A 23,295-nucleotide genomic window follows, 5' to 3' on the forward strand; every position below is an offset into this window, starting at 1 on the left:
AAATAATTAAGATCCGAAGGAAGTTAATACTCAGCAAGCATATAGCTGATTGTGTCTTCTTGCTAAGTCACCTTTCCCTTGCAGATAATTATTTCAAACCAGCAACTGACCAAATTATATACTTGCAGCCTTGGTCTGTTTTTCTGCATGGTTTACTGACTTAGAGTTGGTCTAACCTTAGATGTTCTCTCACCTAATAGCACTGACACTACAAAGCTTTTGTTTCATTCCCTTCTGGAAATTTCACAATGCCTGTTTCTTTGCATGCATCTTTCTTTAGAGAAAGGCCCAGGATAACCAAGGAAATATAAGGGGTAGAGGAATTAATTTTGTTCTTACTTGCCCCAGAATGTTATGTGGATGCTAGTTCCAACACTTGATCAACAAACCCAAGGATGAGAAACTTACAGACATAATCTTTGAACAGCACTGCTTGGGTAATCACAGGAAGTTCTGTATTGTTAGGCCTGATGAGACGTTACTCTGCCAGTGCTTTACCTGGTGGATGCGGTCATTATTGGCTAACTTGTGCTCCTCCGTCCTGTCATCCAAAGCACGCTCATGGAGGGAATCTATTTCCATGCCCTCTACCAGAATAAGAGCACTAAAGTAGCTACAAGCAGGAAAAGAATAAAAACAAATAGGTCAGAAACTTTATTTAAGAATTCAGAGGATTTTTTTAAACCAATAAGTGGTCAAAAACAACCTTTAGTTTGCTTTTTTCAGCTGTTCTTTGAAGCAATAAGAAATTACATTAAATTAATAACAGGTAATCCAGGTTTTGTCTTGAAATGCTAGTACATGACAGATCACAATCTTCAGAACTACCATTTCTGCTTGAAAAGGCCACTGAAATTTGAAGGTAGCTTTTCCACCTTTGTAACTCTCTGCCACCTGGCAGGATTTTCATTCCCCCTGGCTGCAGCTCGAGGTATGTCCCATGCAGCAAAACGAAGACATTACTGCCATTCGTAAGCACACCCACAATAGCTTGAACTGAGGCAACACAGTTAACAATACAGGTCAGAGAGGGAGTGCTAGCCTTCACACAGGTAGCAGCCAGACTACTAGCACAGGATAGTGAAAACGCAATTTCACTTTACCACTAGACCACCTAAGAAGGAGTGGCACCGTGTCTTCGCTGCCATTCTTACCAGAGACAAGATTATATACTAGATGAAAGCTAGTATGTGGATACCTCTCTAATTTGCAATCACACCTTCATTTTGCCACAAACCTCCAAGGTGACCAGAAAAGCTATTTCACCTTCATCACAATAAGCTTGGCTTGAAATAGGGGTGATTTTAAGAGGCAGCAGCAAGAGTTATAAATGCTTTTTCCTGAGGAAAATAACTCACTTCGCAAATATACATGATACTTACCCAATACGATCTACCAGGTGATCCATGCTCTCATCTACCAAATGTCTGTTGGTTTGTCTAGTGCCAAATCCCTGTTCTTTGAACATCTTTGCAAATGCCAGAAGCTCATCAGGCGCCATTTCAAAGTATGCATAGTAGAGGAAGATGACTTCCAGGAGCATGGACTGTTCACGGAGACATTGCACAAACCACCGGGAAACTTGACGTTCTGTCTGCACAAGGGAAATTTCTACCATCAGATGTCAAAGCTCACAGGTCAGCCAAATCAGTTAGAAACTGAGAAGTGTTGAAGCAGTTCAACAGCTTGTGCAGGCAGCAGTTTGTTACAGTGGCTTTCCTTGCCATTGCTAACACAAGGTGTGCTGATACAGAGAGATTATGAACAACTACACATAAATGGATGTGTTAGCCATGGGCATTCAATGGATTTATTACAAGGAACAATACGTTCCGTACAACTCTGTTTCTGAGCAAAAGTGTGTTTTGTTAGAGAGAAAATACATTTCAGGTTTCTTGGACCAGGAGAAACATGCTTTTTAACTGCATCTGCACATACACATTTTCCAGTACATTACATATAAGGAAAGACTTTGTAAGTTTCATAAATAATAGCAAGAAACAAAATACCATGAGATTTCCATGTGTTTCCCATGTAGGAGCTTCTGCTTTGTACAGTGCTTCAAACTGTTTCCGGTAATTAGGAACTAGTTCCTTGTCCAACTTTTCAACACACTGGAAGTATTGTGCCTTAAATAAACAAATAAATAAATTAACTTCTCACATTTCTGCTCACACAACTTCTCGCTCACTTGCTTTTTACAATCATAAGTGGACAACTACTACACCACTTATATATTCAGCCTATTTCAATGACATCACATCCAGGAAAAGGTTCCTGTACTCACTGTGTAAGGGTGCCTCTCGTCCTGAAAATAAGTAAGTAGATGGAGGACACAGCGCAGAATGCAGATCCTCTCTTCATAGTAATAGTCAGCAAGCTGTGAATATAAAGTGTCATTGATATCAGTTCGGTATTGCATCCAACTCCCAGACACTTCCCCCTCCCATACACTGCCAAGGCCTTCATCACAAGAATATACAGTGCTAAAAACATTACTGCAGATGGAGTTTCAATTAAGCAGTTTTTAAGTTATCTGAAAAAAACCCACTTAATTAACTTTACAGAACTCAATAAAATATGCCCATAGGGACATATCTATAATTACACTGCTATGTGAGGAAACTTGGAAAAAGAAGGCAAAAAGACAGAGACAGGTCTCTCATTCCTTATCCCTACTATCCTCTGTCAGATATGACCATCAGTCTCCATTTCAGAGTTGTCACTTCAGAGAATAACATATAAACCTATAGGCTTTGGAAAACATGTGAGCATACATCTGCCCAGCTAAATTCCCTGATATTAAGCCCACAATTTCCTTTCTGTAGAAACTATTAACACTGTTCAAATCTTTATGCACATCCCTCTATTTCAGAAGCATCTTCTAGAATCTGTTCTTTACATGAAGGAATACTTCAGTTATTCCAAGGTTTTCTGGATCCACAGAAATAAAGCTGGTTCTCTGTCAATAGATCTTTGCAACAGAAAACACAAATGGAAACGACTAACCTTAAGCATCAGAGCCTGACTCTGCCTTTCATCCTGAAGAACTGTCTGTAAGCAAAACACAATAACATAAATATCTGCTGCAGAAATACCTACTGACAAAACACATATTCACAAAAAAAAGACTGAAATAAACAAAAGAATTTTATTCCGTTTCTTTTGAAAGACAGATTCCAAAAGTACAAAGCAAAAACACTCAGTTTGTAACTACGTGTTTGTTCTTCATCTCCATTCACTCTCCTTCACAAATCCGAACTTTCCTGTATTCCTGTGATAGAGAGAGGAGCTGAGTTCCTGCAGAAAGATTCAAACAGGAAGACATACTAGAAAGTTAGGCCTGGATATCTGCTATCACACTTCCTTAAAGCAGCACTTCAGCATTGTACGTTCAGAGAAGAAAAGCTACAAAGCCATTTCCACTCCACATGTGACCACATGCATCAACAAACTACTGGTATTAAGGAAAGATGTGGAGTAAATAGAACATAAATGGGAGATACAGACCTTCAGGGAGTCCCTTGTTCCTCTGTAATCCTCTTGAAGATAACACTGTAACAACTGCACACTCTGCTCTTCATCCAGCCCCTGAAAAACGGAGAGACGCTCTGAAATTAATAAGGCAACTGAATTCATTGAAGATGAAGACTCTTTCCAAATATTCAGGCAGCTTTTCAAAACAACTAACTTCCAAAATACGTGAAAAGGAAATTTTTGCATCAGGCAGATGCTTTCTTTAGTCAGCACTGCTGTTTAAAGCAAAATACGTAAGCTTTGATGTCACTTAGCTGTAGCCAGTTTAACTTCAGCCAAAGGGTAACAGTGATTTTAAAAAAGGGTACCAGCAGTCACCGAATTCAACTTCTGGCTTGAAGCAACATAACCTTGCAGGTAAACCAACAGGATTTTCAAACATGGCAACTGATTTAGGGACATCAGTTTTTGGCTGAGCAGTTCAGATGTCTTGAAAGAACCCAAGTGGGTGACTGCTTCTGAAAAGCAGGGCCCTTTGCAGCAGGAAGGGGCATTAACCAGGAAAACTGAGGCATCTCAAGATCACTAATGACTTTTTAAAATTTTCACCTACAGCCCCAACATGTAATTCTAACATCCTTTAGAGTAGTTTTGAACTGCAAGGAATTTAAGTTTGCCTCTGTCCGACATCAAGGAGCTTACTTAAGTAATAAAATCCCAATAACAAAGCATTCCAATTGCAGGGATAAAAAATAATCAGAATAGCCCCTTCACTCACCAAAAACTTGCTGACCCTCAGACCCAACTCTTTCATTGGAGCAGCTACATCTTTATCAGCTTTTATTTTTTCTGCAGAAGTCGTACTAAAGAAAAAAGAAATTTTAGTCATGAAAAATGCAGCAATCCCAAGGAATGAACTCCGGAGGATTAATTCCAAAGTTCTCAGTTTTGTCAGTTTAAACTGAATATTTGCTTTTTCCTCAGTGGCCTTTCAGTATTTCATACAACAATATTATGTAATCTTCCCACCAGACAAAACTTAACATTGTTCACAATTATTACTATAATAAATGTAGGCTATATTCATTCCACCCTCTCCAGTGGGGAATCTGGATATCCTTCTGGGATGACTGAGTGTCAAGAGGGGTTACTTGTCCACAGGCTGCACGCTTGCACACGATCGCTGCAGCTCAGCAGAAGCAAGGTCCAAAACTACCTAACATTAGTAATGACAGCAAAAACAGCTGTTACTTCTTTCTGGTCTGTATTTCAAGCCCCAAAACATTATGTGGATTAAGTACTTTCCCTTGCTACTCCTCTCCTGAAATCTCAAGTCATGCAAGGGAGTAAAAATCTATTTTTATGTAATCAGAGAGGAATAGTCAACATGCTCCTCTACTTATTAGGAGATCCCATTTTAGAGGTTGATTTCTGAAATCGAGCAATCACTATACCTTGGCGGTTTATAGTATGAAAGTCCCTCTAATAATCTTTGCCAGTGCTTGTTCAACTCTGCCGCAATCTGTGCCTAAAAAAAAGAACCAAATACTACTGAACAGATTCCTCAGCATACACTTCTGAGTATCAGATTCGTTAAATTTAAGTGAAGCAAAGAAATTCCACCACCACAAAGAGACAGGAACACCACAAGACAAGTGTTTATGATTCAGACTGATTTGAGGTGCATACTGTATGAGAAAGCTCACTGCCTTGCCTAATCAAGAGAAGGGAGGGGAAATAGGAGGCAATGGACTGGGTTCAGAAACATTTGGATTTCCAACCTCTGGGCAAATTCTTGAAAGCACAGGCTCCATTCCAGAAAATAAGGAAGCAAGCTGTACCACTCATGAATACCCCAGGCCAGCCAGTCTAGAAAGTAGTACTTGCATCCGCTCCAGAAAGGGAACCACCTTTTCACATACACCTTTCCAGGTAGTTCATGAAGCAGCTATAAATAAGGAGTGGAAGAATGAACAAGTAATGGAGACAGAGGAACAAAAATTGCACTGAGGAAGAGGAAAAAACAGCAAAACATATTTTTACTAGTATTCAAAGAGATGTACAAATGATATATTTGGCCACAGAGTCCATTCAGTGACAGGCAAACATGCTTATCGATTCACAGACTTACTGGTTCCCTTAAAGCTGATCTGCCCAGAAGAATTGTCCACAATTCTCTGCTGCTCCTGTATACAAAGGGAAAAAGTGGAGAGTATTTTACCGATGAATGCTATTTCAGCTTCCATTTAGCTTACACCTTTTTCAAAGCTGCCATTAACTCAGAGCACACTGCAATGCAATGTATGAAAACTGATTTAGGGAACATTGGTTTTTAGCTAACCAGTTTCAGATGTCCTGGAAGAACGCAGGAAAGACCCAAAGAGAGTGACAACTGATGTAGCAAGACTTGCAAACTCATATCAAAGCAGCATCACATTTCTATCAGTTTATTAGCTCAATTTGATTTTGCTAGTTGGACATCTGAGGTTAGTAAAAAGAAACCTAATGGAAGTATAGACCAGTATTTTATTCAGTTACATTCAACACTCTCCTCCACACAAATTCTTCCCTAACAGTTTCATCCTCCACTCTAAGTGTAATATAAAACTGGGTGAAGTGAAAAGTTGCAACAGCTTTACATAAGGTAGAATGATTTGCCACAGGTCTTCAGAACATTTACCCTTGGCTTCTTGTTTCTTTCTGAGGACTCTGTAGAAAAGCCAATCAGCCCTATAAGGTATAACAGTTAAATCCTGGCCCTGGCATACACACCCAGAAAAACGAGTATTCCTACAACAGCTCTGAAAAAGGATGTTTGTCAGAAAGAGTACCCCAGGAACTTAGACAAATGCCTATTTGTTAGCAACGTAATACAAATCAGGAGTTAAACAACAGAGCTCCCCATGCAAAGGCTGTCTACAAAAGCAAGAACACTCATTATTTTTAGAACAGCAGCATCAAAATAACACACTATGGCAGTGAAAGTCATCTGCAACTTCTGACACATGGTGCCACTTAAATGATAAGACCTATTATTTCCAGTACACCTATCAACATAATTTCTACCTGCTAATTCCTTGATAGCTAGCTGCACCTCCCTGTGTATACACTAACAAACCTCCCCACGACTTGGTCAGCAACCAGCTGTGCGTACACCTCTCCAGCCCACACAGAGCACCAAAAGGCCACAGAATTTTACCAAGAAAAGCAGCTCTTTGTAGAACCAAGCACCAGCCTGGCAAAGCCAATCTTTCTACTTTTCATTCCCTCCTAACCTCTTCTGTGAATAAAACAGACACTGGTTTGTTGCCAGTTCATTAATTAGGCTCTGAGACAGCTAAGGAAGGGAAGCTCTCTTTACGCAATCACATTTAACAGCAGTGTTCTTGTCCCCATTAGGGCTTATAGATATTCATTTAATAAAAATTAGACATCTAGGAGCACTCCAGAGCAGAAAAACGTTACAATAAACGTCAATAAAAGTGCTCAGCACCCATCCAAAGTGATCACTGAACTTAGCATTCATTGAATCGCTTCCTTTATACATCTTCCACATCTGTTTTGATTTTTATATTTGCAAAAAGTTTCCGAAGGGTGAAAATCAATCCTCGAACGTCCTGCTCTTCACGAGAACAGCTCTGGGGTTGGGGGGGTCTGACAGACACCTCCGGGACGCTGGCGTAAACCGAGACACCAGCTTCACAAAAGCAAAAACCTTGTAAAGAGTTCTATTTAACATTTTACCTTTTACCATACGGCAAAATAAAAGAAACACAAAATCGCCAAAAAGTCACGAAATTCAGCCGCCTGGGGGGGGGGGTGGTATCCCTGAGGGGCCCCTCAGCGAGGAACGGGGCGGGGCCTCCGTGCGCGCGCGGGGGGCGGGCCCAGGCCGGCGCGGGCCCCGCTGCCGTTAACTCTCCCCGTCCCGTGCCCCGCTGCCGGCGCTGCCCCCCCCGCCCCGCAGGGCCCACTCTGCCCTCCCACCCCTCCCGCCCCGCGGCGGGGGCCCCGCACGCAGCGAAGAACGGAGCGGCCCCCAGCCCCCCTCCCAGCCCCACCGGAGCCGCCGCCGCCGCCGCGTCTCCGCACCTCGCGCACAGCCCGCCCGCCGCCATCTTCGCTCCCCTCTCACGTGACCCGCAGCGCGGAGTCGTGTGTCCTCCCCAGCGCCGGTGTCACGTGGTGGGGGCCGTCGCTCCGCCCCCGGCCCCCTCCCCGGCCGTTTGGGTCATGTGACAGGCGGCAGCGCCAAGATGGCGGCGTCCTGGGAGGTGGGTTCGCGCTCGGCTGCTAGGCTGCGGGGGGGCTGCTGGGGAAGGGCCGCAGCGCATTGGCGGGACCCGAGGTTCACCCGGGCAGCGGCTCCGAGACCTCCCAGGGGGTGCTGCGGCCGCCACCCGCGCTGCAGCCCGTGCCGAGCCGCAGCTTCCCGGTAGCGAAGACTGGGTCGCGGGGTGCTGCAGCTGAGCGGGAGAGGAGGTGGAGGGCGGCGCGGAAGGAGAGGGCGAGCGGAGTCCGCAGCGCTGCGGGGGACGCAGCGAGGAGAGGAAGGAGGCAGGTGCTGCAGCGAGGCGAGGGCTACCGGGCATTTGGGAGCACCTCAGTGGGAAGCTTCCCTAGCCGGGGCGCAGATCACGAAACGGGCACCAAAACCCCTAGTCCGGCTTGGAACTGGAACCGATGGGTCCCTCGATGTGTGAGAGGGCAGCAGTACTGAGGGGCTTCCCGTTACCCGAAAGGTGTGGAGGAAGGAATTGCTGCAGGCACAAGAAAATTAAATAATTCAGCAGTGAAATGCATCGTGTTGTAAATTCAAAGCCACTGCGTTAGAGTAGGAGACCTGCATTTCATTTGGTGAGGTTCTTCCTTGTCTTACAGCCAAGCTGGCAGGCTGCCTGCTGGGGGAAGTTGTCATGTGTCATTATTGATGCAAGAGCTGGGTTGCAACCTTAACGTTGCCAGACTGAGTGGGAGGTCTTTTTCAGTCTTTGGCTAGCATGTGGTATTTACCCTGCCTTTTCTGAAATAAGCCTTAAGCCTCCCCCTCCCCGGGCTCAGAAACAACAAGGAGTGGGACCCCAAACCCGTTATGGGTCATAGGTAGGTATTGCCCATGCCAGTTATGTTTTATTGACTATACAATTAATTCTTCTCCTGTTCTGTTTAAAAATGGATTGTGATGGCAAAAAGATTACACTTGGCATGATCTAGCTGTATCGCAACAGTAAATGTAATGAAGTTGTTTGGCAATCAAGTATTTCAGGCCATAGGAATAAGGATGCCAAAAAGCAATCTATTAATAATTAAGAGTTTTCAGTACAAAGTCATAAATAACTAAACACTCCAGGCCCACAGTGTAAGAGAGTTTGATGGTACAAACTTTAATAGTTACCTAGTAGTACCACTAAGACCTCTATCAGCTCTATAATCTGGTGACACCATTCAACAGCGGATGAAAACCTAAACCAGAACTTCAGATAAATTTCTAGCCTTCCGTGAGGGAGCTAATGTAGATATTAATAATGAGACTGGAAGCTTAAGGGTTGGCCAGAAAGGATGAAGCAATCCAAAGTTTCAGCTGGGGATGTTGTATCCAGCAGGATACGATCCAGCCATTCTTTTGCCAACTGAAGGTATCTATTTCCGTATTTCTAAGAGCCCCTAAGAGATGCCAGTAGAATGGCCTTGGCTTATAAATGGCTAAGACAAAATATCAATTATGAATAAAGAAAAATAAAGGTTGCCAGAAAGCAATAAATGCTGGTGAGAGTTGCATACTGCTTGAATGCCCACAATGCCTCGAAGAAGATAAGATATGATTTAACTTAGAGTCATTATGTGCATTGCTCATTATCTCAACTATTTATCACATAGTTCAAAAGTTTAAAGGAAAGATTAGTTTGCAGTGCAGCTGTCCTTGGCTGTAAGCCTTGATTCAGAGAAGGTGAAGTGCTGTAAGCGCAGTGTTAATAAGACAAGGGAGCGAGAGGATACAGGAAACAATGACAGCTTTAAATAATGATCACAAATGTTTTGCATGGTTTACTTTTGAAGAATGAGGAAAACTGTGCACACCAGAGGTTAGTTAAACAAATCACAAAGTAACAATGCATTTTTGGGATGAGACTCGCTAATATTTATCTAATGTCATTAACGACTAACATTAAAATATCTCGCTTATTGATACAGATCTATAGTCTGTGTAAAATAGAAGCATGGGATTCTTGCTCAGAAATGGGAATCAATATCTGACAGGAGGAAGAGGCTGTGCCATGGGTTAGAAAGAAATCAAGCCAATACCTTTCTTTAAAGATAAGAAAGAATAAATCAGACTCAGTATGAAGCTGTATAATGGTTAAATCATGTAGCTGCAACACATCTGGCATTAAACAGAATATTGCCAATATGTCAAGATGGACTAGAAGCGTATTGTAGAATAGGTATCACTGTAACAAATATGACCCAGCAGTGCTGTAGAAGCAAAACAAATTAAGCTGCTTAATACTAAGAATGCGATGAACGTCCTGTCGTGGCTGCAGGCAAAATTATTTCTGTTCATTTGATTTTTCTGTGCTTAGATTTCCAACTTAGCTTATCTTGACAGCTCTGGTAATAGATCAAAATTAGATAAAGTATGCCATTTGACAATTTTTTTTAGTGATTGTGATGTTTTCTTTTCTAATTCTATTGTAAATACTACCTAGCATTATTAAATATCTGCTGCAGTAGTGGAAGTGTTCAATCATAACACCGGTAACAGGAGGAGAGAGGGGTACATAGAGGGTTTTGCACAGCAGTGGGAAAAGAAAGATTTAACAAAAGGAGAAACATTCTGTAAAAATACAGTGAAAACTGCATACAAAATAAGGTTCTAAAACTATCTTTAAACTATTAAATTAACTATAATTCAAATTCACACCATCACAGTGAATCCTTCTGGGGATATTTATGGCTTGTTTGCTTCATATTTAAATTCAAAGACACTGCAACAGAAATACTGAAAACTGTATCTGAGTGCCCCAGTATTCAGTGGATCGTTTCTGTCATCGCAGGCTGACTTCCCTGATTCTCAGAGAGGTATAACAGTTTTGGCTGATCCATTACCTCACTGGTTTTTGGTTTTTTTTTTAATTCACCTGTCTGTTGACATAAAAATTGGCACATAATCATCAGTTTAAATTGAGCTTAAAAACAAAACAGCTGTGTGGAAACGTTAGCTTTCCTAGTAGTTGCTTTAATTATTTGCCTTTTTTTTTTCTTTTTTAACAGGAATTGCAGTAGCATGAAAGGAAATTCTTCCTAATGGACGACTATTGGGCACATCAGGACACCTGATAAATATTTTGAAATCTTGAGCCACATTGGACTGGAATCATGTTAAACAAGCCAGTGCTGGTGGAATCCCTGATCGTGTTCGTCATCGTTCTCTTTGTGCACGCAGTAGTGTGGGACCGGTATTCCTGGTGCGCTGTCGCTCTCGCCGTCCAGGCTTTTTATGTCCAATTCAAATGGGACCGTCTGCTCCAGCTGGGTGGGGCTGTATTCCAGTTCCGTACAGCAGCGAACAGTGGCCTCCTGCCAGCTAGCATGGTCACCCCCTTGTTGGGGATAGTGATGAAGGAGAGGTGCAAGTCTGCTGGCATTGTGTACTTCGAACGTTTTGGCATAGTTGTAGCTTCCACAGGCATGCTGGTTGCTCTCTTTCTGTCTGTAATAGCGGTTGGCATCACAAAACCTGTGCCAACCAACACTTGCATACTTACTGGTGTTGCTGGCAGTATAATTATCTATACCATGAAGCACTCTCTGACTGTTTCAGAAGTGATAGAAGTCCTAGAAGTGCTGCTCATTTTTGTCTACCTCAGTATGATCTTGCTGTACTTGTTGCCTCGATGTTTTACTCCTGGAGAAGCATTGCTAGTTCTCGGAGGTCTAAGTTTTGTTCTCAATCAGCTCATTAAACGCTCACTGAATGTAATCGAGGGCAGAGGTGATCCCATAGACTTTTTCCTTCTGGTAGCAGTTGTTGGAGTTGTTATTCTTGGGCTTTTTTTCACTGTGCTCTTCATTTTCATGGATTCGGGTACGTGGATCTCCTCCATGTTTTTCCACATGATGACAGCAGTGCTAGGCTTAGGGGTCATCATGCCTTGGCTGTACCGACTGATCCAGAGGAACCCTTTGTTCTGGCTATTCCAGTTTCTGTTTCAGACACAGACAAGAGTTTACCTTCTTGTATATTGGACCTTTTTGGCTGCTTCAGCATGTGGTGTAGTTTTCTACCAGAATGCTAAGAGATCATCTGAATCTAAAAAACACCAGGCCTCGACTATAACCAGGAAATATTTCCATTTCATTGTTGTAGCTACTTATGTTCCTGGACTTATCTATGACCGCCAGCTTCTCTACGTTGCTGCAGTACTGTGTCTGGCAGTGTTTATCTTCTTAGAGTATATTCGGTACTTCAGGATCAAACCATTTGGCCAAACCCTTAGGCATTTGCTGTCTCTCTTCTTGGATGAGAGAGACAGTGGACCTCTAATCTTGACTCATATTTATCTCCTCCTTGGCATGTCCCTCCCAGTATGGTTGTTCCCCAGATCTTGTGCTCCTAAAGGTACCTTGTCTGGGGCGGGAGCACTGGTCCCCTACTCTGGGGTACTGGCAGTAGGGGTAGGAGACACTATTGCCTCCGTTTTTGGTAGTACAATGGGGGAAATCAAATGGCCAGGAACAAAGAAGACCTTTGAAGGGACAATGACGGCTATTTTTGCTCAGATCATTGCTGTGGCTCTTATTCTGATCTTTGACAGCAGCGTGAATCTGAACTCCAGCTATGCCTGGATTCTGGCATCTGTGAGTTTAGTTTCTCTTTTGGAAGCCTATACTACCCAGATTGATAACCTGCTGTTGCCTCTCTACCTCCAGATCATGTTTATGGCTTAGAAGCACTTCAAGGAGCAGAAGTTTCTCCCTTTCTAGAGAAAAGTAGTACAATATGCACTGTATTGAGAGCTCAAAACTGATCTAAACACTGGTTTTGGTACAGCAGATAAAATTGTTTAAAAAATAGAAATGAAAAAGACCTCTTTAAAATAAAAGTTTTGGTTTGGTCTTCGTTCTTTTCCCCTGTTTAAAACAGCATGAGTTGATTTACGTTCCCACAAGAACACAACCGTGACTTGAAAATTGGATTATTAAACACAAATGCTACTTTTATGTCTCTCTTGGGTGCTCAGAGGCACAGAAGATAGAGGAAGAAGAGGTAAGTCAGCGAGAGGAAAAAACATAAGCAAACCTCTCAGATTTTGCTAGCTCTGTATTGCATCAGAGCTAAAACTTGTCTTACTGTACTGAGCCCTGCCGTCTTGTATCCGAACTAATTTCTGTATAAGCACCATTTAAAGCCTGTTTTATGATGAGGGTGGCCACTGTCTATGCAAAGTGAATACGACTTTCCCAATGTATGCAGTCACCGTCAACAAGAGCCATACTAATGCACTGCAGTGTATGAACATGACTTCAAATTCAGTAGCTATAATAGTGAAGTTTATCTGGGGCAGGTGTGGGAGGTTTGAGAAGATTTATGCAACAAGAAAACTGTTTTGTCTTCAAGATTTTAATCTCTAAATTCATTTGGGATAATATTCAATATGCTTGTTTCCCCCAAAGTCACAGAAAAGATTAATTACATGTTAATCATGAAAGCAGAAAAATCTGTTAAAAGTCAATAAACTTCTCTTGCAGCTTTCTAGTTTTCACATTTTTTCAGCTAGGTATTTAATAAATAATTTATAAAAATGCTTCTATCAACAAATAAATGGACAGAATTAAGTTAAAATAACCATTTCATGGCAAAAAAAAAAAACCAACTCATAATTTTTATGTGTTAAACATTTCTGTGCTGACAAGCTCTTCTCACTAGTTTACCAAGTGTCTATTAGAACAGACACATTAGCACACATCCTCCCTGCCTCTCCCCTTGCCCTGAGAAGTGTCCAAGCAGAAGATTTGTATTCCAACCTTGTTTGCAGGGCAAAGTTAACTTCTGACACTCCTTTTATTCACTTTTGGGAACAGTTTTGTGGGAGTGCAAGATACCTTATACAATACTGCCCGGACACTGTGTTGTAGGAGAATAAGACCGGGGGTGAAGTGACACTAGTGCTCTGGGACAGCAGACCAAGACAGCAAAATTGGCCCCAGTATCTAGTATTAGTGTTTGTCCTTGCGACAAGCCAGGACTCAAAGAGCTGAGAGGCAGCATTGCCCAAGTTACCCCCCTGCCTGGGCAGGGCTCCTGAGATTTGACGCTGCTTTTCCTGAGGAAGCCAGAATTGTCCCAAGTTGGTTTTGGTTAATAACGCAATAAGTTACCAGATACTCTTTGTGGGAAACCAAACTCTCATTGTGCTAGACTAGGCTTCCTCCACATTTAACAGGAAATCCTGCAAATTCAATCCAGCCTCTTCCTTTTATTTATGCACTTGCACTAGATGTTTTTGTACATTGCAGGTGCATAAAATCAGGGGACAAACTATCACTCCTCAGCAGAAAGGTGCTAGTCTAAATTAACGCTTCTAATGGAAAGATACAGAAAAAGCTTTAGTTGCTTCCACCACAAGCCACAACCTTCACCACTAAGGTAATAAAATAGCACTGGCGTTAAGGGCACTCACTTTCCCTCCGCGCTGCTCACAGCTTTCAAACAAACTGCAGAAAAGGTAGGGGAGGGCTATACCTGCAGGGGAGGTAGCTGTACCTGCTGTACCTGCAGAAACTTTAAGCTCAACATTACTGCTGTTGCTATTGCTCGGCTTCCTAATCCTACCACGACCACCTCAATCATTCCGCTGTGATGAATTCTTTGCTGTACTGAACCTATTCTGCATCGCCCAGCAAAGCCCAAAGGGCTGAAGGGAAACTTCTTACCATAACGAAACCAAATTTGACTATTTCCATCAAACAAATGCCAGAGACAGGCAATATACTTTTGAAAGGGATGAGTCAGTAAGAACTGGGGCTTACTCTGCCAGGACTGAGCAGTCTTAAAGTCACTACAGCGTAATTAGTGCATTGATGATACCAGGCTCATATCTCAGGGCTGCCACTGCGCCAGCACCATGGAACTTACACCTCAACAGCTTCTGCTCTGTTCAGGACACAGGCTGGCGCATGCCTCGGCGCAACTTACATGTCTTAACACCCCTTAGGTTTCACCTTGCTGTAAGTTGGTTTGCTTTTGTTGGGGTTTGGGAGGTATTGTTCTTAGCACTGGCTGCATCTGTTGGGAGAAGGTCACACTGTGTCTTCCTCAAAGAAGAGGGAGTTGAAAAGGAGAATTTCTATTTTTATTTTAAATGCTAGGAGTTTGATTGGGAGTTTTTGTTTTCATAATTTTAACATGAATCTTTAAGAACTGTAATATTTTTAATCAACACACCCAGAGACTGAACACTCAGCTACAGTTTTATAATCAACCTTCTAAATATTTCTAGCAAAGTAAACGTCCTGCTTCATTTTGCCCACAACAGGGATCAATACAGCCAAGTGCACTAGACGAGCTCTTGACTTAAACAGAAAAAAAATTACTGAGTATTTGCAATAAGAAATACTTCTTAACTGGTCCTAGTCAAGCTGCAATGGTCTTTAATGGTCTATTCTCAAGACTGAGGAAGTTTCCTTACCAAAAGGACTGGGTGACTATTCTCATACTAGTGGGGCTCATGTTGTAGCAGAAGCTTCTGTCTAATGCAGGAGTGTTCGGCTGCGTCAAGGGTCCTCATTCTGAGATGGGGCTAAATTAAGCTTGAGAGCTGATCTCATGAAAGTCGTATTTAAAGAGAACATGAATGAATGATGAGAAGGGAATATTGATGGGATAGTGACTCCAGAAGCCGATCACTAACTTCAAGTGTAGAGCGATGGAAAAGGCAGTTCGGGAGTTGGCTGGAGCCTAGGAAGGAAGGAAGAGGTAAAAACAAAACTTCAGAGGCTGTACCAGTTCTATGGGTATGAAATCAGTGCTAACTGAGGTACTAACAGAAACTGTGTGACATGCGTGACCACCCATAAAAGGTTATCCTGGCTGTTGCATTGAAAAGGCTCTAGTTTCCTCAGCTGCTTGTTAGGATGGCGACCTTACCAGTTCTCTTTGCTCCAGCTGGTGTCTTTGGCTTCCATCACGTGGAAGGTGAACACATGGCGAGAAGACTCCGAGCTGTTCAGTTCACTCTTATGGACAACTTCACCATGGATGAGAATGAGTCCACCTGTTTGAAAAGAACATCTGCACTGCTTTTTTCAAATTGTGAGTGCTAGCTTTAAAATATAGTTGAAAGTGTTAAAATAAAATTTTAGCTGTCTTGTTTTTCTTAAGCTGTAAAGCAGATTTGTTTACAGAATTTTACAAATTCTGTTAAAACAGAATTTGTTTTACCTTTACTTATAGGCAGAGGTACAAACTGGCTGTTATCGTAGGCCGGCTCTGACCCTATAAACTCTACACATGTTGAGGTACCTGGAGCTGCACGGACCATCCTCCGGGTAATTCCCCCTGCAAATCCACAGAATAAGCAAACACAGAAATTAAACAACTAGCTACATTCTGCACAGCAGAGGAAAATATCCGTGGTTTCTCTTGGCAATGAGAGAAACTTTATTATTATAGTATATTCAATTTTTTCCTTAGTAATTTGGGTGGGATTTTTCATTAAGCAAAGATTTAGGATTTTCCAACTGTCGCAGAAACAGATAAAGAACTGCCTTTTGTTTGCCTTTCTGTCTCTTTCTGTGCTTTACAACATAGCCTTTTAGGAACACAAATAGTCATACACTTATGCGAAGCCAACCTTTGGTCCATTTCTCTTTTCTGTAAGAGCATAAATTGCAATCAGAGTGCAGCCAGCTCCAGAATTTATGAGGGATGAGTGCCTTAAAATCTCGAGCACTATGATTACACTAAGCGAATGCTTAGGTAAGCAACAGTTCAAAGCCAATTAGTGTGCCCTAGAGGTAGTGAAAAACAAAACTGTGCTGTAATCCAGTAGTGGTTACACACGCAGCAACTACCATTGGCCACATCAGCCGTTACATGAATCTGTGCTAATCTGGTTTTAACAGGTTGGAAGGGACCTCAGGTCATCTTGTCTGTGTTCTCTGGGGACACTGACTGTTCTCCGATGGTGTCCTAGTGATCCTTGCATAGACTTGGAGGCTTTCCTTGTTTACTGAATACCAATATTTGATAGTTGTGTGTGTGGAAGAGGATTTCTGTTCCCCTTACGCAGGGCTGTCAGGACTAACAATTTTATTGGCTGGGGCAAAAAAGGGAATGTTCGTGAAGGGGATACAACCTGGAAAAGAAACAGTTTTGGGAGTGGATGAAAAAAAAAAAAAGAAAAAAGAAAAAGGTGGTTTCTCAGTGTAATCCTACTCTGGATGGCAAAAGGAGGATTATTACTCTTTGCAGTCCAGATCAGAGTTGATTAACAATTTCAAGGCTACAGTCCAAACTGCGGAAGGAGCACCAACATACAGCAATGTCCTGTTTCACTGCAGGAAGAAAGGACTCAGCAGTTTAAGACCTTCTTTACATTGAAGTCTTAAATCTCAGAGGCCTGGCAAGGCAGACTCTGAATATTGCAGGGCAAGCTTCTGAAATAACACTGAAGTGAAGAGAAAAAATTAAGGAGCAGTTTTAACGACCCCCCCTTAACAGGTTCTGGAGTAAATAAAAATTCAGGAGGACTGTCCTTCCTTGCCCCAGTACACTCGATTCTTTGTTTCTAGGCTAGATATCAACTTAAAACTAAACACAGCATCAGTCACATACACTACGTATTTTTTTTATTTAAAAATATTGTCATATTAGACTCCTGTGATGGACTGGTGGCCAAGAGCAAAGTGAAGCAGTTAATAACCTGCTGAGAAATGTGTTTGTAGCATTTAGACTTGACAACAGCACAGAGAGAGATCCTTGTAGTAAATAAAGTCGTCCTTTCAACAAACAAGAACAGTCGTGTTTCTGCAGGCACTACATGATGCAGAGAACCATAACACAGTCCGTGTTACCCTCCACCGTTAATCAAGACGAGGGAGCGCATTCCACAGTACGCACCAAACTACCATGACTCTTACTGGTGTGTGAGCCAGGAATGAACCACAAGCAGCCGTTCTCCTGCGTGGCATCCTCCAGGGCAATCCAGAACCCCAGGATTCTGCCCAGAGGCTCCGTGTGCAGGAAGGTGGCATCCTGGTGCGGGGTCACTGGAATGAGACTCAGTCATTATGGTCTTTTAATACCTGAGGAATTCAGTACCGCTAGGACAGCAGGCTTGTTCTCCCTGATTTCTGACCTGACCTACACTGCCATACACATTAAACCTTACATAAAAATACTATCTTACATTTGCAGCAGGCTGAAAAAGTAGCTCTCTGTTCAAGCTGCAGATTATGTAGAAACATTTCTGGAAAACATGGATGCTTTTAAATAATTTTAAGAAGGTTTGGACCACAAAACTCATAGGCTAAAGTCTGATTCTGAGCCTCTTTCCTGGTAATATTCCTTTCCTAAAGGAGTATTATTTGGGGTGTGATATATAGATAATATGAATCTCACCTTCACCACCAATGCCAGGTTGCTGAAAGGAAAGAAAGGTGACGTGTGAAGAAAAGAGTTTCACAGCTTCCCACCTAACAGGGTCTTATTTCCTGAGTGACAAGACAACTTGAATCACTGTACCTTGAAGATATACATGCTTTGTACAACCACTGGTTTCTCGAGGCCTAGTTTTCGTCCCAATTCCTGCAAGAAAACGTTCCAAGGTTTATGTTTGCTGTTTTCTACACACTATAAAGCATTATTATTTGAAGAGATTTAAATTTCCTTTTATGGACAAAATTACTACCCTTAGGAGTCTAGAAAAATTAAGATTAGCTACTCCATAACTTTTTTTTTCCCCAGACCATTCTAGGAAACAGTAACAGCTCACCTGCACCTTGGAGGAGTGGGTGATTTGCTTGAAGACAGGATCATAAGCATGTAAAGCTAAGGGGAAAGAAGAGGCTTAGACTGAAGATTTCATTAACAGAAGGGAACTTGCTTGGCTATCATCTCTGCAGCTCATCATTGACAGTTGCCGAGATGATAGCCAAGAAAGATGGATGGCAGCCAGAAAGTTTCATCCCTCCCAAGAGTGGATATACGTGGCTTATCATGCCTAAGGTGATACAGCACTTGTAGATATGTACAGTTTTCTTTAGAAACCAAAAATATAATCACTCACTAGCCACAAAGTGCAGCTATATAAAAAATAGTGAGTATAACAGAGTGAACAAAAATTATTATGTGATTAAGTATTATATCACATAAATGCTAACACGACAACCACTATACATGACCCTGAGGCACATAGGTGAATTCACCCTTTAAAAACTCAGTTCTTAAGACCTACAAAAGAGTAATTACTGCAAAAATGAGCTAGGGCTTATCTTTGGTGCCCTTTACAGAGGGCCACAGCCTGCAGGTCAAAGCTGTTTGCACACAGATAATTGCTACAGCCCAGCTCTGACAAAGCTGTAAAACAAAGACTTGGAACCTCCATCTCATCATGGTCAAATCTGCTGGGAGGACCCATGACCGGGTCCAGCAGGGGCTGTTCCCAAGCAAGGAATGAGACTGGACTCAGCCAAATGGAGTAATTACAAAAAGTAAGTCTAGAGAGGCCGTTTGAATTGTTAAGTTACTGAGTCAGCAGGCATCTACAGCTCTTTTCACTTCCCCTGGGGAAAAGCTGAAGTGTTACAGAATGGCAGGGGGGTGGGAGAGGGGTGTTTTCCTGAGGCAATCAAAGCACCAAGAAATCTCAGTACTGAATTTCCACATTTAGTGAAGCTTAATCTGAGCAAAGATCATGTGTTCAGAGATGCAGTGAATTCTGCTCTTTTTTCTATGTTTTGTTTGAAAGCAAAAGGGATCAAAATGCAAGTTCAGCAGCTGGGAGAGAGGAAATAGGTCAAACTGAAACCAGTAAGGGTGAAGAAAATGTGCTGGTGACACGAAAGGAGGGAGGACAGCTTCAGTGCTGGCAACCCAGCCCTGTACAGGACATGGTAGACGGAGTTTGATCTGTACTAAACGTGACCTGTCTTAGGTAGTAAATTTACTAGAGCAATCTCTTACATAAAAGAGACAAGGACTGAAGTCCAAACATTCGCGTGTCAGTGACTCTGAGCTACGCGTAGCTGAAAAACCTCCTAGAAAGGTTTTTTGAAAAGGTTCCTAACAGAATATTTTTAAGTCCTTTGACAGCAGAGAGGGAGGGGCAGCACAGGGAGAACTGCAGACAGTGACAGAGCGACATGTGGAAAAGCAGACTGAGGTGTAGAAATCAAGTTGAAGAAGCAGAAACCCAGAGTAAAACAGCCTGGGGTTGGAAAGACAGGAGCTGTGTGGCCACAATGGTGAGAGGGGGTGAAGTCTGCGATATTTGATGCAGTGGTCCCCAGGAGGCACAGAGAAGCAACACAAGAGGGAAGAAGTCACTTCCCTGCTCAGAAGAGTTTTAACTCAGGTGGCCAAGGTTATTCATAGCAAGTAGGTCTGGAGAAATCCTCATGTCTGAAAACCATATCCCTTTTGTCCATCTCTCTCAAAACCCCATCCTTTAAACATACCGTGGCCTATCTTGCTGATGGATTTCTCCTTTGGAATTAGAAAGTTACCTACAAAACAAAACCAGAATTTAATGTTGTTTTCGAAACAGAAGTCACCCCTAGAGCTGGAAACTGGCCCGACCCCTCACTCAGCCTTCTCCTGTCCCCTCCCTGTGGCTAATTCAGGCCAGACCTTACCTCTGTCATCCAAAACGCCTTTCTCAAAGAAGAATCTAATCTTATCTCCACTGGTTAGGAAATAATCCGAGCTACCCTGCCAGGGATGACAACACAGTAAAGACAGTATCCTTGTAAAGACACAAACAAACATTGATCAAAGTGTTAATATTCACCTGCATCTTTTTCCCATCAAGCCGCAGCACAAACAAAACAGAGACAATAGAAATCACTCATACAAAGGCTTTCCACAATAATAAATCTCTTGGCATTGATTAGGACTTTACAAGAACCTCTCACATAGAGGTTACCCTTGCTTTTTCTTTTGCTGGCTGTCTGGAAAATAACCTATGTGCTTGTTCTGCAAACAGAGAGAAAGTTATCTGTAAGAGCTGCTTATGGCTACCTGGGGCAATAGTTGTGGGGGCTGAAAGCACAGCAGAGCCACACGTGCCCTTTCCTCCTTCACCCTCTAATAAGATCACCACCAAACATTTGTAGAAAGCTGGAGATCAAATGCCTCTCTTAGTGTTATATTCAGTTAAAAGAAACAGCCACGTTCCCCCAGAGTGAATCCTGAGCAGCTATTTGCCTTTTCCCCTTTCTCCTTCCAGTGCTCCAACGGGAACAGCCCTGCCCTTCTCAGTACCTGCGCCTGGAGCTGCTCCTCTTCCTTGGTGGAGAACTCGGTGCGGCAGTGCGGTGGCACTTCCATCTCTGCTATGATTCTCTGAATCTGTTTCCTCATGCTGTCACACTCCTCTGTGGTGAAAAAATGCTCTAGGGCAAGGAAGCCATCCTTGTGGAACTGGAAGAGAGGGGGTGACTGCTCTCCTCCAGAGTCCTCAGAAGAAGCAGCACAAAGCAAGAGAAAACAGTTCTGGCCCTTCACTGTGCCTCAGCTCAGTGTGAAAAGCATCCCAAATGCAGCTCTGCAGCTGGACAACCTGCTCCTAATTTTTAGTATCAGGAGGGTTTTCTATTGCAAAGAAGATAGTTCATAACAAGGCTCAGGTTCCATAAAGTTAAGAACAACATATCTCAACCCCTCAGTCCACAAAGCAGAGAAGATATTGCTAGAGCCTTTGTGGCTTAGGGATATCTTATCTAAGTGTGTGACCAGCAACTATTAAATTACAAAGACTTCTAACCTGATCAGAGCAGTCACACCTGGATCCCAAATAAGAATGAGATTCCTTTGCAAGCTGCAAAACATTGTTTTCTCTAAGGGAAAAATCCCTGAGTGATTTCTCATGGTTGACTACGCAATCCCTTACAAAATGAACTCTGATAGCACTACTGTTTCTTTATATAGAATACCCTGGAGATTATCCTTTGGCAGGCAGATTTCAACTTCACGGACAACAGCTGAGCAGTGGAGGCAGAAGGGCATGAGAGGAATTTCTCTAAGAGCTCTGTGGGTCAAGCTGCCCTCTGCCACAACAGGGTCCTCACACACCCAAAATGAATGCAGTACAAGAAGCTGAGAACATAAAGCGTTGTAAAGCAGATCTTTGCTAGGCCTGGTCGTGGGTTAACTAGTAGTGACCATGCCTTACAAGTAGTGTCACCTGCCTGCACTACAGACGTGCTCCCTTCCCGGTGTGCAGTCCCTTACCTTTTGGATCTGGTGTTGGGTTACAAATGCCATTAGAGGCAGAAGGTCCCAGGATCCCACCAGCAACACCTCAATGCCACCCAGGCTCTGCAGGGCTGGCTCCCCGCCTCTTCACGTGATCCTTTTCTCGGCACGTGATAACAGCAAGCACTGGGCAGCCGGACTGTTGCACAGCCAGCAGAGCTGCCTCTCAAGGCATTTTGTCCCCGTCTCTGGCCATTTGCTCCTGGCGGGGACATTCAGCGCTGCAGAGTTTTGCCTTGGCTCTTGGTGCTACTTAAAGTGCACAAAAGTGTTCTGCTCAAGTGTGATCACAAACTTGATTCATTTCTTACCTCCAAGGAGGAATCACTGTTTTAATTAATAACACAGATTTTAAAAGAGAGCAGTTAAGCTGGTAAACACAGTGGTAAAACAAGATGAGGAAGGTAAAATAAGATTCAAGTGGGATGAAAAGATCTAAAAGTTTTGAAACAAATTTAAAGTGTCAGTTCAGGCTCCTACAGAGCCCTTTCTCCTCTGTCAGCAAGTCCTTGTGGTGTTTCAGCACCTGAAAGGGACTCCAGTAACCCAGGAGATGACAAACAGCAGACTAAAGGGTATTAAAGCTAAAGAGGTTTCAGTAAGGTTTTGGTAAAATTCATAGAGAACATATGTTATTTTCATTCACAGCTGCTCTGTGGGGATGTACACCTTCACTTGCTCCATTCACCCTCCTGCAGCTCCAGATGTCCATGTAAATAGGTGAACCCAAAGCCACAGTTCAAACCACAGACAGAAAATACAGAAATTAGATCTCAAAGGCTGAAGAGAGTGAAGAATGGATGCCAGATGGCGCTCCCTGCCAACACGTTCTTCCCATTGCAGAGGAATCCCTGGGGAAGATTTTTCCCTCCAGAGGGAGACAAAAAAAGAAAAGTGTTTGGCTCTTGAAGTAAGCACCAGAAACATCCTTCCAGCAGCACTCCACAGAGAACTAACATCACAGGGGTAGTCTGATGCATCATTCACCTAGCCAAAAAAAAAACCAAACTAAAAAAAAAACCAAACCAAAAAACCCCCACCAAAATGAAGTAGTACAAAACGCTCATGGGAAGGTGTTTACTTGCAAATACATTTGCTGGCAACTGAATATCCATCTTAGAGATGTTGTTTGGAAAAAAAAATCCTCTCTTCTGTAAGGGAATCAGCTCTGGATAAAAACCCCTCCCCATCTTGTTCAAGGTTGATTTTATTTTTTAACAAAAAGGGAAATCAGATTTTTTCTCTTTTTGAGCATTTACAGCTTATTTTCAAGCTTTCTGCACACAAGAGGATATGAATTTGGTAGTTCGAAAGCTAAATTTTGCCAGAGACTTTAATCA

The 23,295-nt window shown here is 42.7% G+C and overlaps 3 protein-coding genes across 7 annotated transcripts in view; 1 reads left to right on the top strand and 2 right to left on the bottom strand.

Annotated features, from left to right (window-relative positions):
- NUP188 (nucleoporin 188) overlaps positions 1-7,621 on the bottom strand; it is a 29,088-nt gene extending 21,467 nt beyond the window's left edge. The window contains exons 1-10 of the mRNA XM_064468429.1: positions 7,570-7,621; positions 5,609-5,663; positions 4,932-5,005; positions 4,256-4,340; positions 3,511-3,591; positions 3,010-3,054; positions 2,288-2,380; positions 2,010-2,129; positions 1,383-1,594; positions 499-613 (exon numbers count right to left, since the gene is read on the bottom strand). Of these exons, the coding sequence (XP_064324499.1) occupies positions 499-613; positions 1,383-1,594; positions 2,010-2,129; positions 2,288-2,380; positions 3,010-3,054; positions 3,511-3,591; positions 4,256-4,340; positions 4,932-5,005; positions 5,609-5,663; positions 7,570-7,595 (906 nt within the window). The 5' untranslated portion in view covers positions 7,596-7,621. The remainder of the gene's footprint in view (positions 1-498; positions 614-1,382; positions 1,595-2,009; positions 2,130-2,287; positions 2,381-3,009; positions 3,055-3,510; positions 3,592-4,255; positions 4,341-4,931; positions 5,006-5,608; positions 5,664-7,569) is intronic.
- A 62-nt stretch (positions 7,622-7,683) lies between these two features.
- On the top strand, positions 7,684-13,230 carry DOLK (dolichol kinase). 4 transcript variants are annotated; one of them, XM_064468862.1, is made up of 3 exons: positions 7,692-7,751; positions 8,359-8,580; positions 10,750-13,230. In XM_064468862.1, exon 3 carries the CDS (start codon positions 10,855-10,857, stop codon positions 12,424-12,426), a length of 1,572 nt encoding a protein of 523 aa, XP_064324932.1. In that variant the 5' UTR covers positions 7,692-7,751; positions 8,359-8,580; positions 10,750-10,854; the 3' UTR covers positions 12,427-13,230. The 4 variants fall into 4 exon arrangements, with proteins under 4 accessions (XP_064324934.1, XP_064324932.1, XP_064324933.1 ...); XM_064468863.1 differs by having other exon boundaries at positions 7,707-7,751; positions 8,511-8,580; XM_064468864.1 differs by lacking the exon at positions 8,359-8,580 and having other exon boundaries at positions 7,684-7,751.
- A 1,579-nt stretch (positions 13,231-14,809) lies between these two features.
- On the bottom strand, positions 14,810-22,023 carry PHYHD1 (phytanoyl-CoA dioxygenase domain containing 1). Of its 2 annotated transcripts, XM_009514437.2 has the most exons (11): positions 21,932-22,023; positions 20,963-21,121; positions 20,335-20,410; positions 20,158-20,205; positions 18,474-18,529; positions 18,224-18,286; positions 18,101-18,122; positions 17,620-17,748; positions 15,920-16,036; positions 15,626-15,752; positions 14,810-15,436 (listed from the first exon to the last, which is right to left on the bottom strand). In XM_009514437.2, the coding sequence occupies exons 1-11, from the start codon at positions 21,962-21,964 to the stop codon at positions 15,391-15,393; spliced, it is 876 nt and encodes a 291-aa protein (XP_009512732.1). In that variant the 5' UTR covers positions 21,965-22,023; the 3' UTR covers positions 14,810-15,390. The 2 variants fall into 2 exon arrangements, with proteins under 2 accessions (XP_009512732.1, XP_064324937.1); XM_064468867.1 differs by lacking the exon at positions 15,920-16,036.
- Positions 22,024-23,295: the final 1,272 nt, after the last annotated feature.

This window comes from Phalacrocorax carbo, chromosome 18, assembly GCF_963921805.1.
Source record: "Phalacrocorax carbo chromosome 18, bPhaCar2.1, whole genome shotgun sequence".
Lineage (NCBI taxonomy): Eukaryota > Metazoa > Chordata > Aves > Suliformes > Phalacrocoracidae > Phalacrocorax > Phalacrocorax carbo.

Coding starts and splice junctions, on each gene's coding strand:
- DOLK (XM_064468864.1), top strand. CDS start 10,855: ATGTTAAACAAGCCAGTGCTGGTGGAATCCCTGATCGTGTTCGTCATC.
- PHYHD1 (XM_009514437.2), bottom strand. CDS start 21,964: ATGGCATTTGTAACCCAACACCAGATCCAAAAG. Junction 20,411..20,962: donor AGGAGCAGCTCCAGGCGCAG/GTACTGAGAAGG, acceptor CATCCCTGGCAG/GGTAGCTCGGATTATTTCCT. Junction 20,206..20,334: donor AGGCGTTTTGGATGACAGAG/GTAAGGTCTGGC, acceptor TTTGTTTTGTAG/GTAACTTTCTAATTCCAAAG.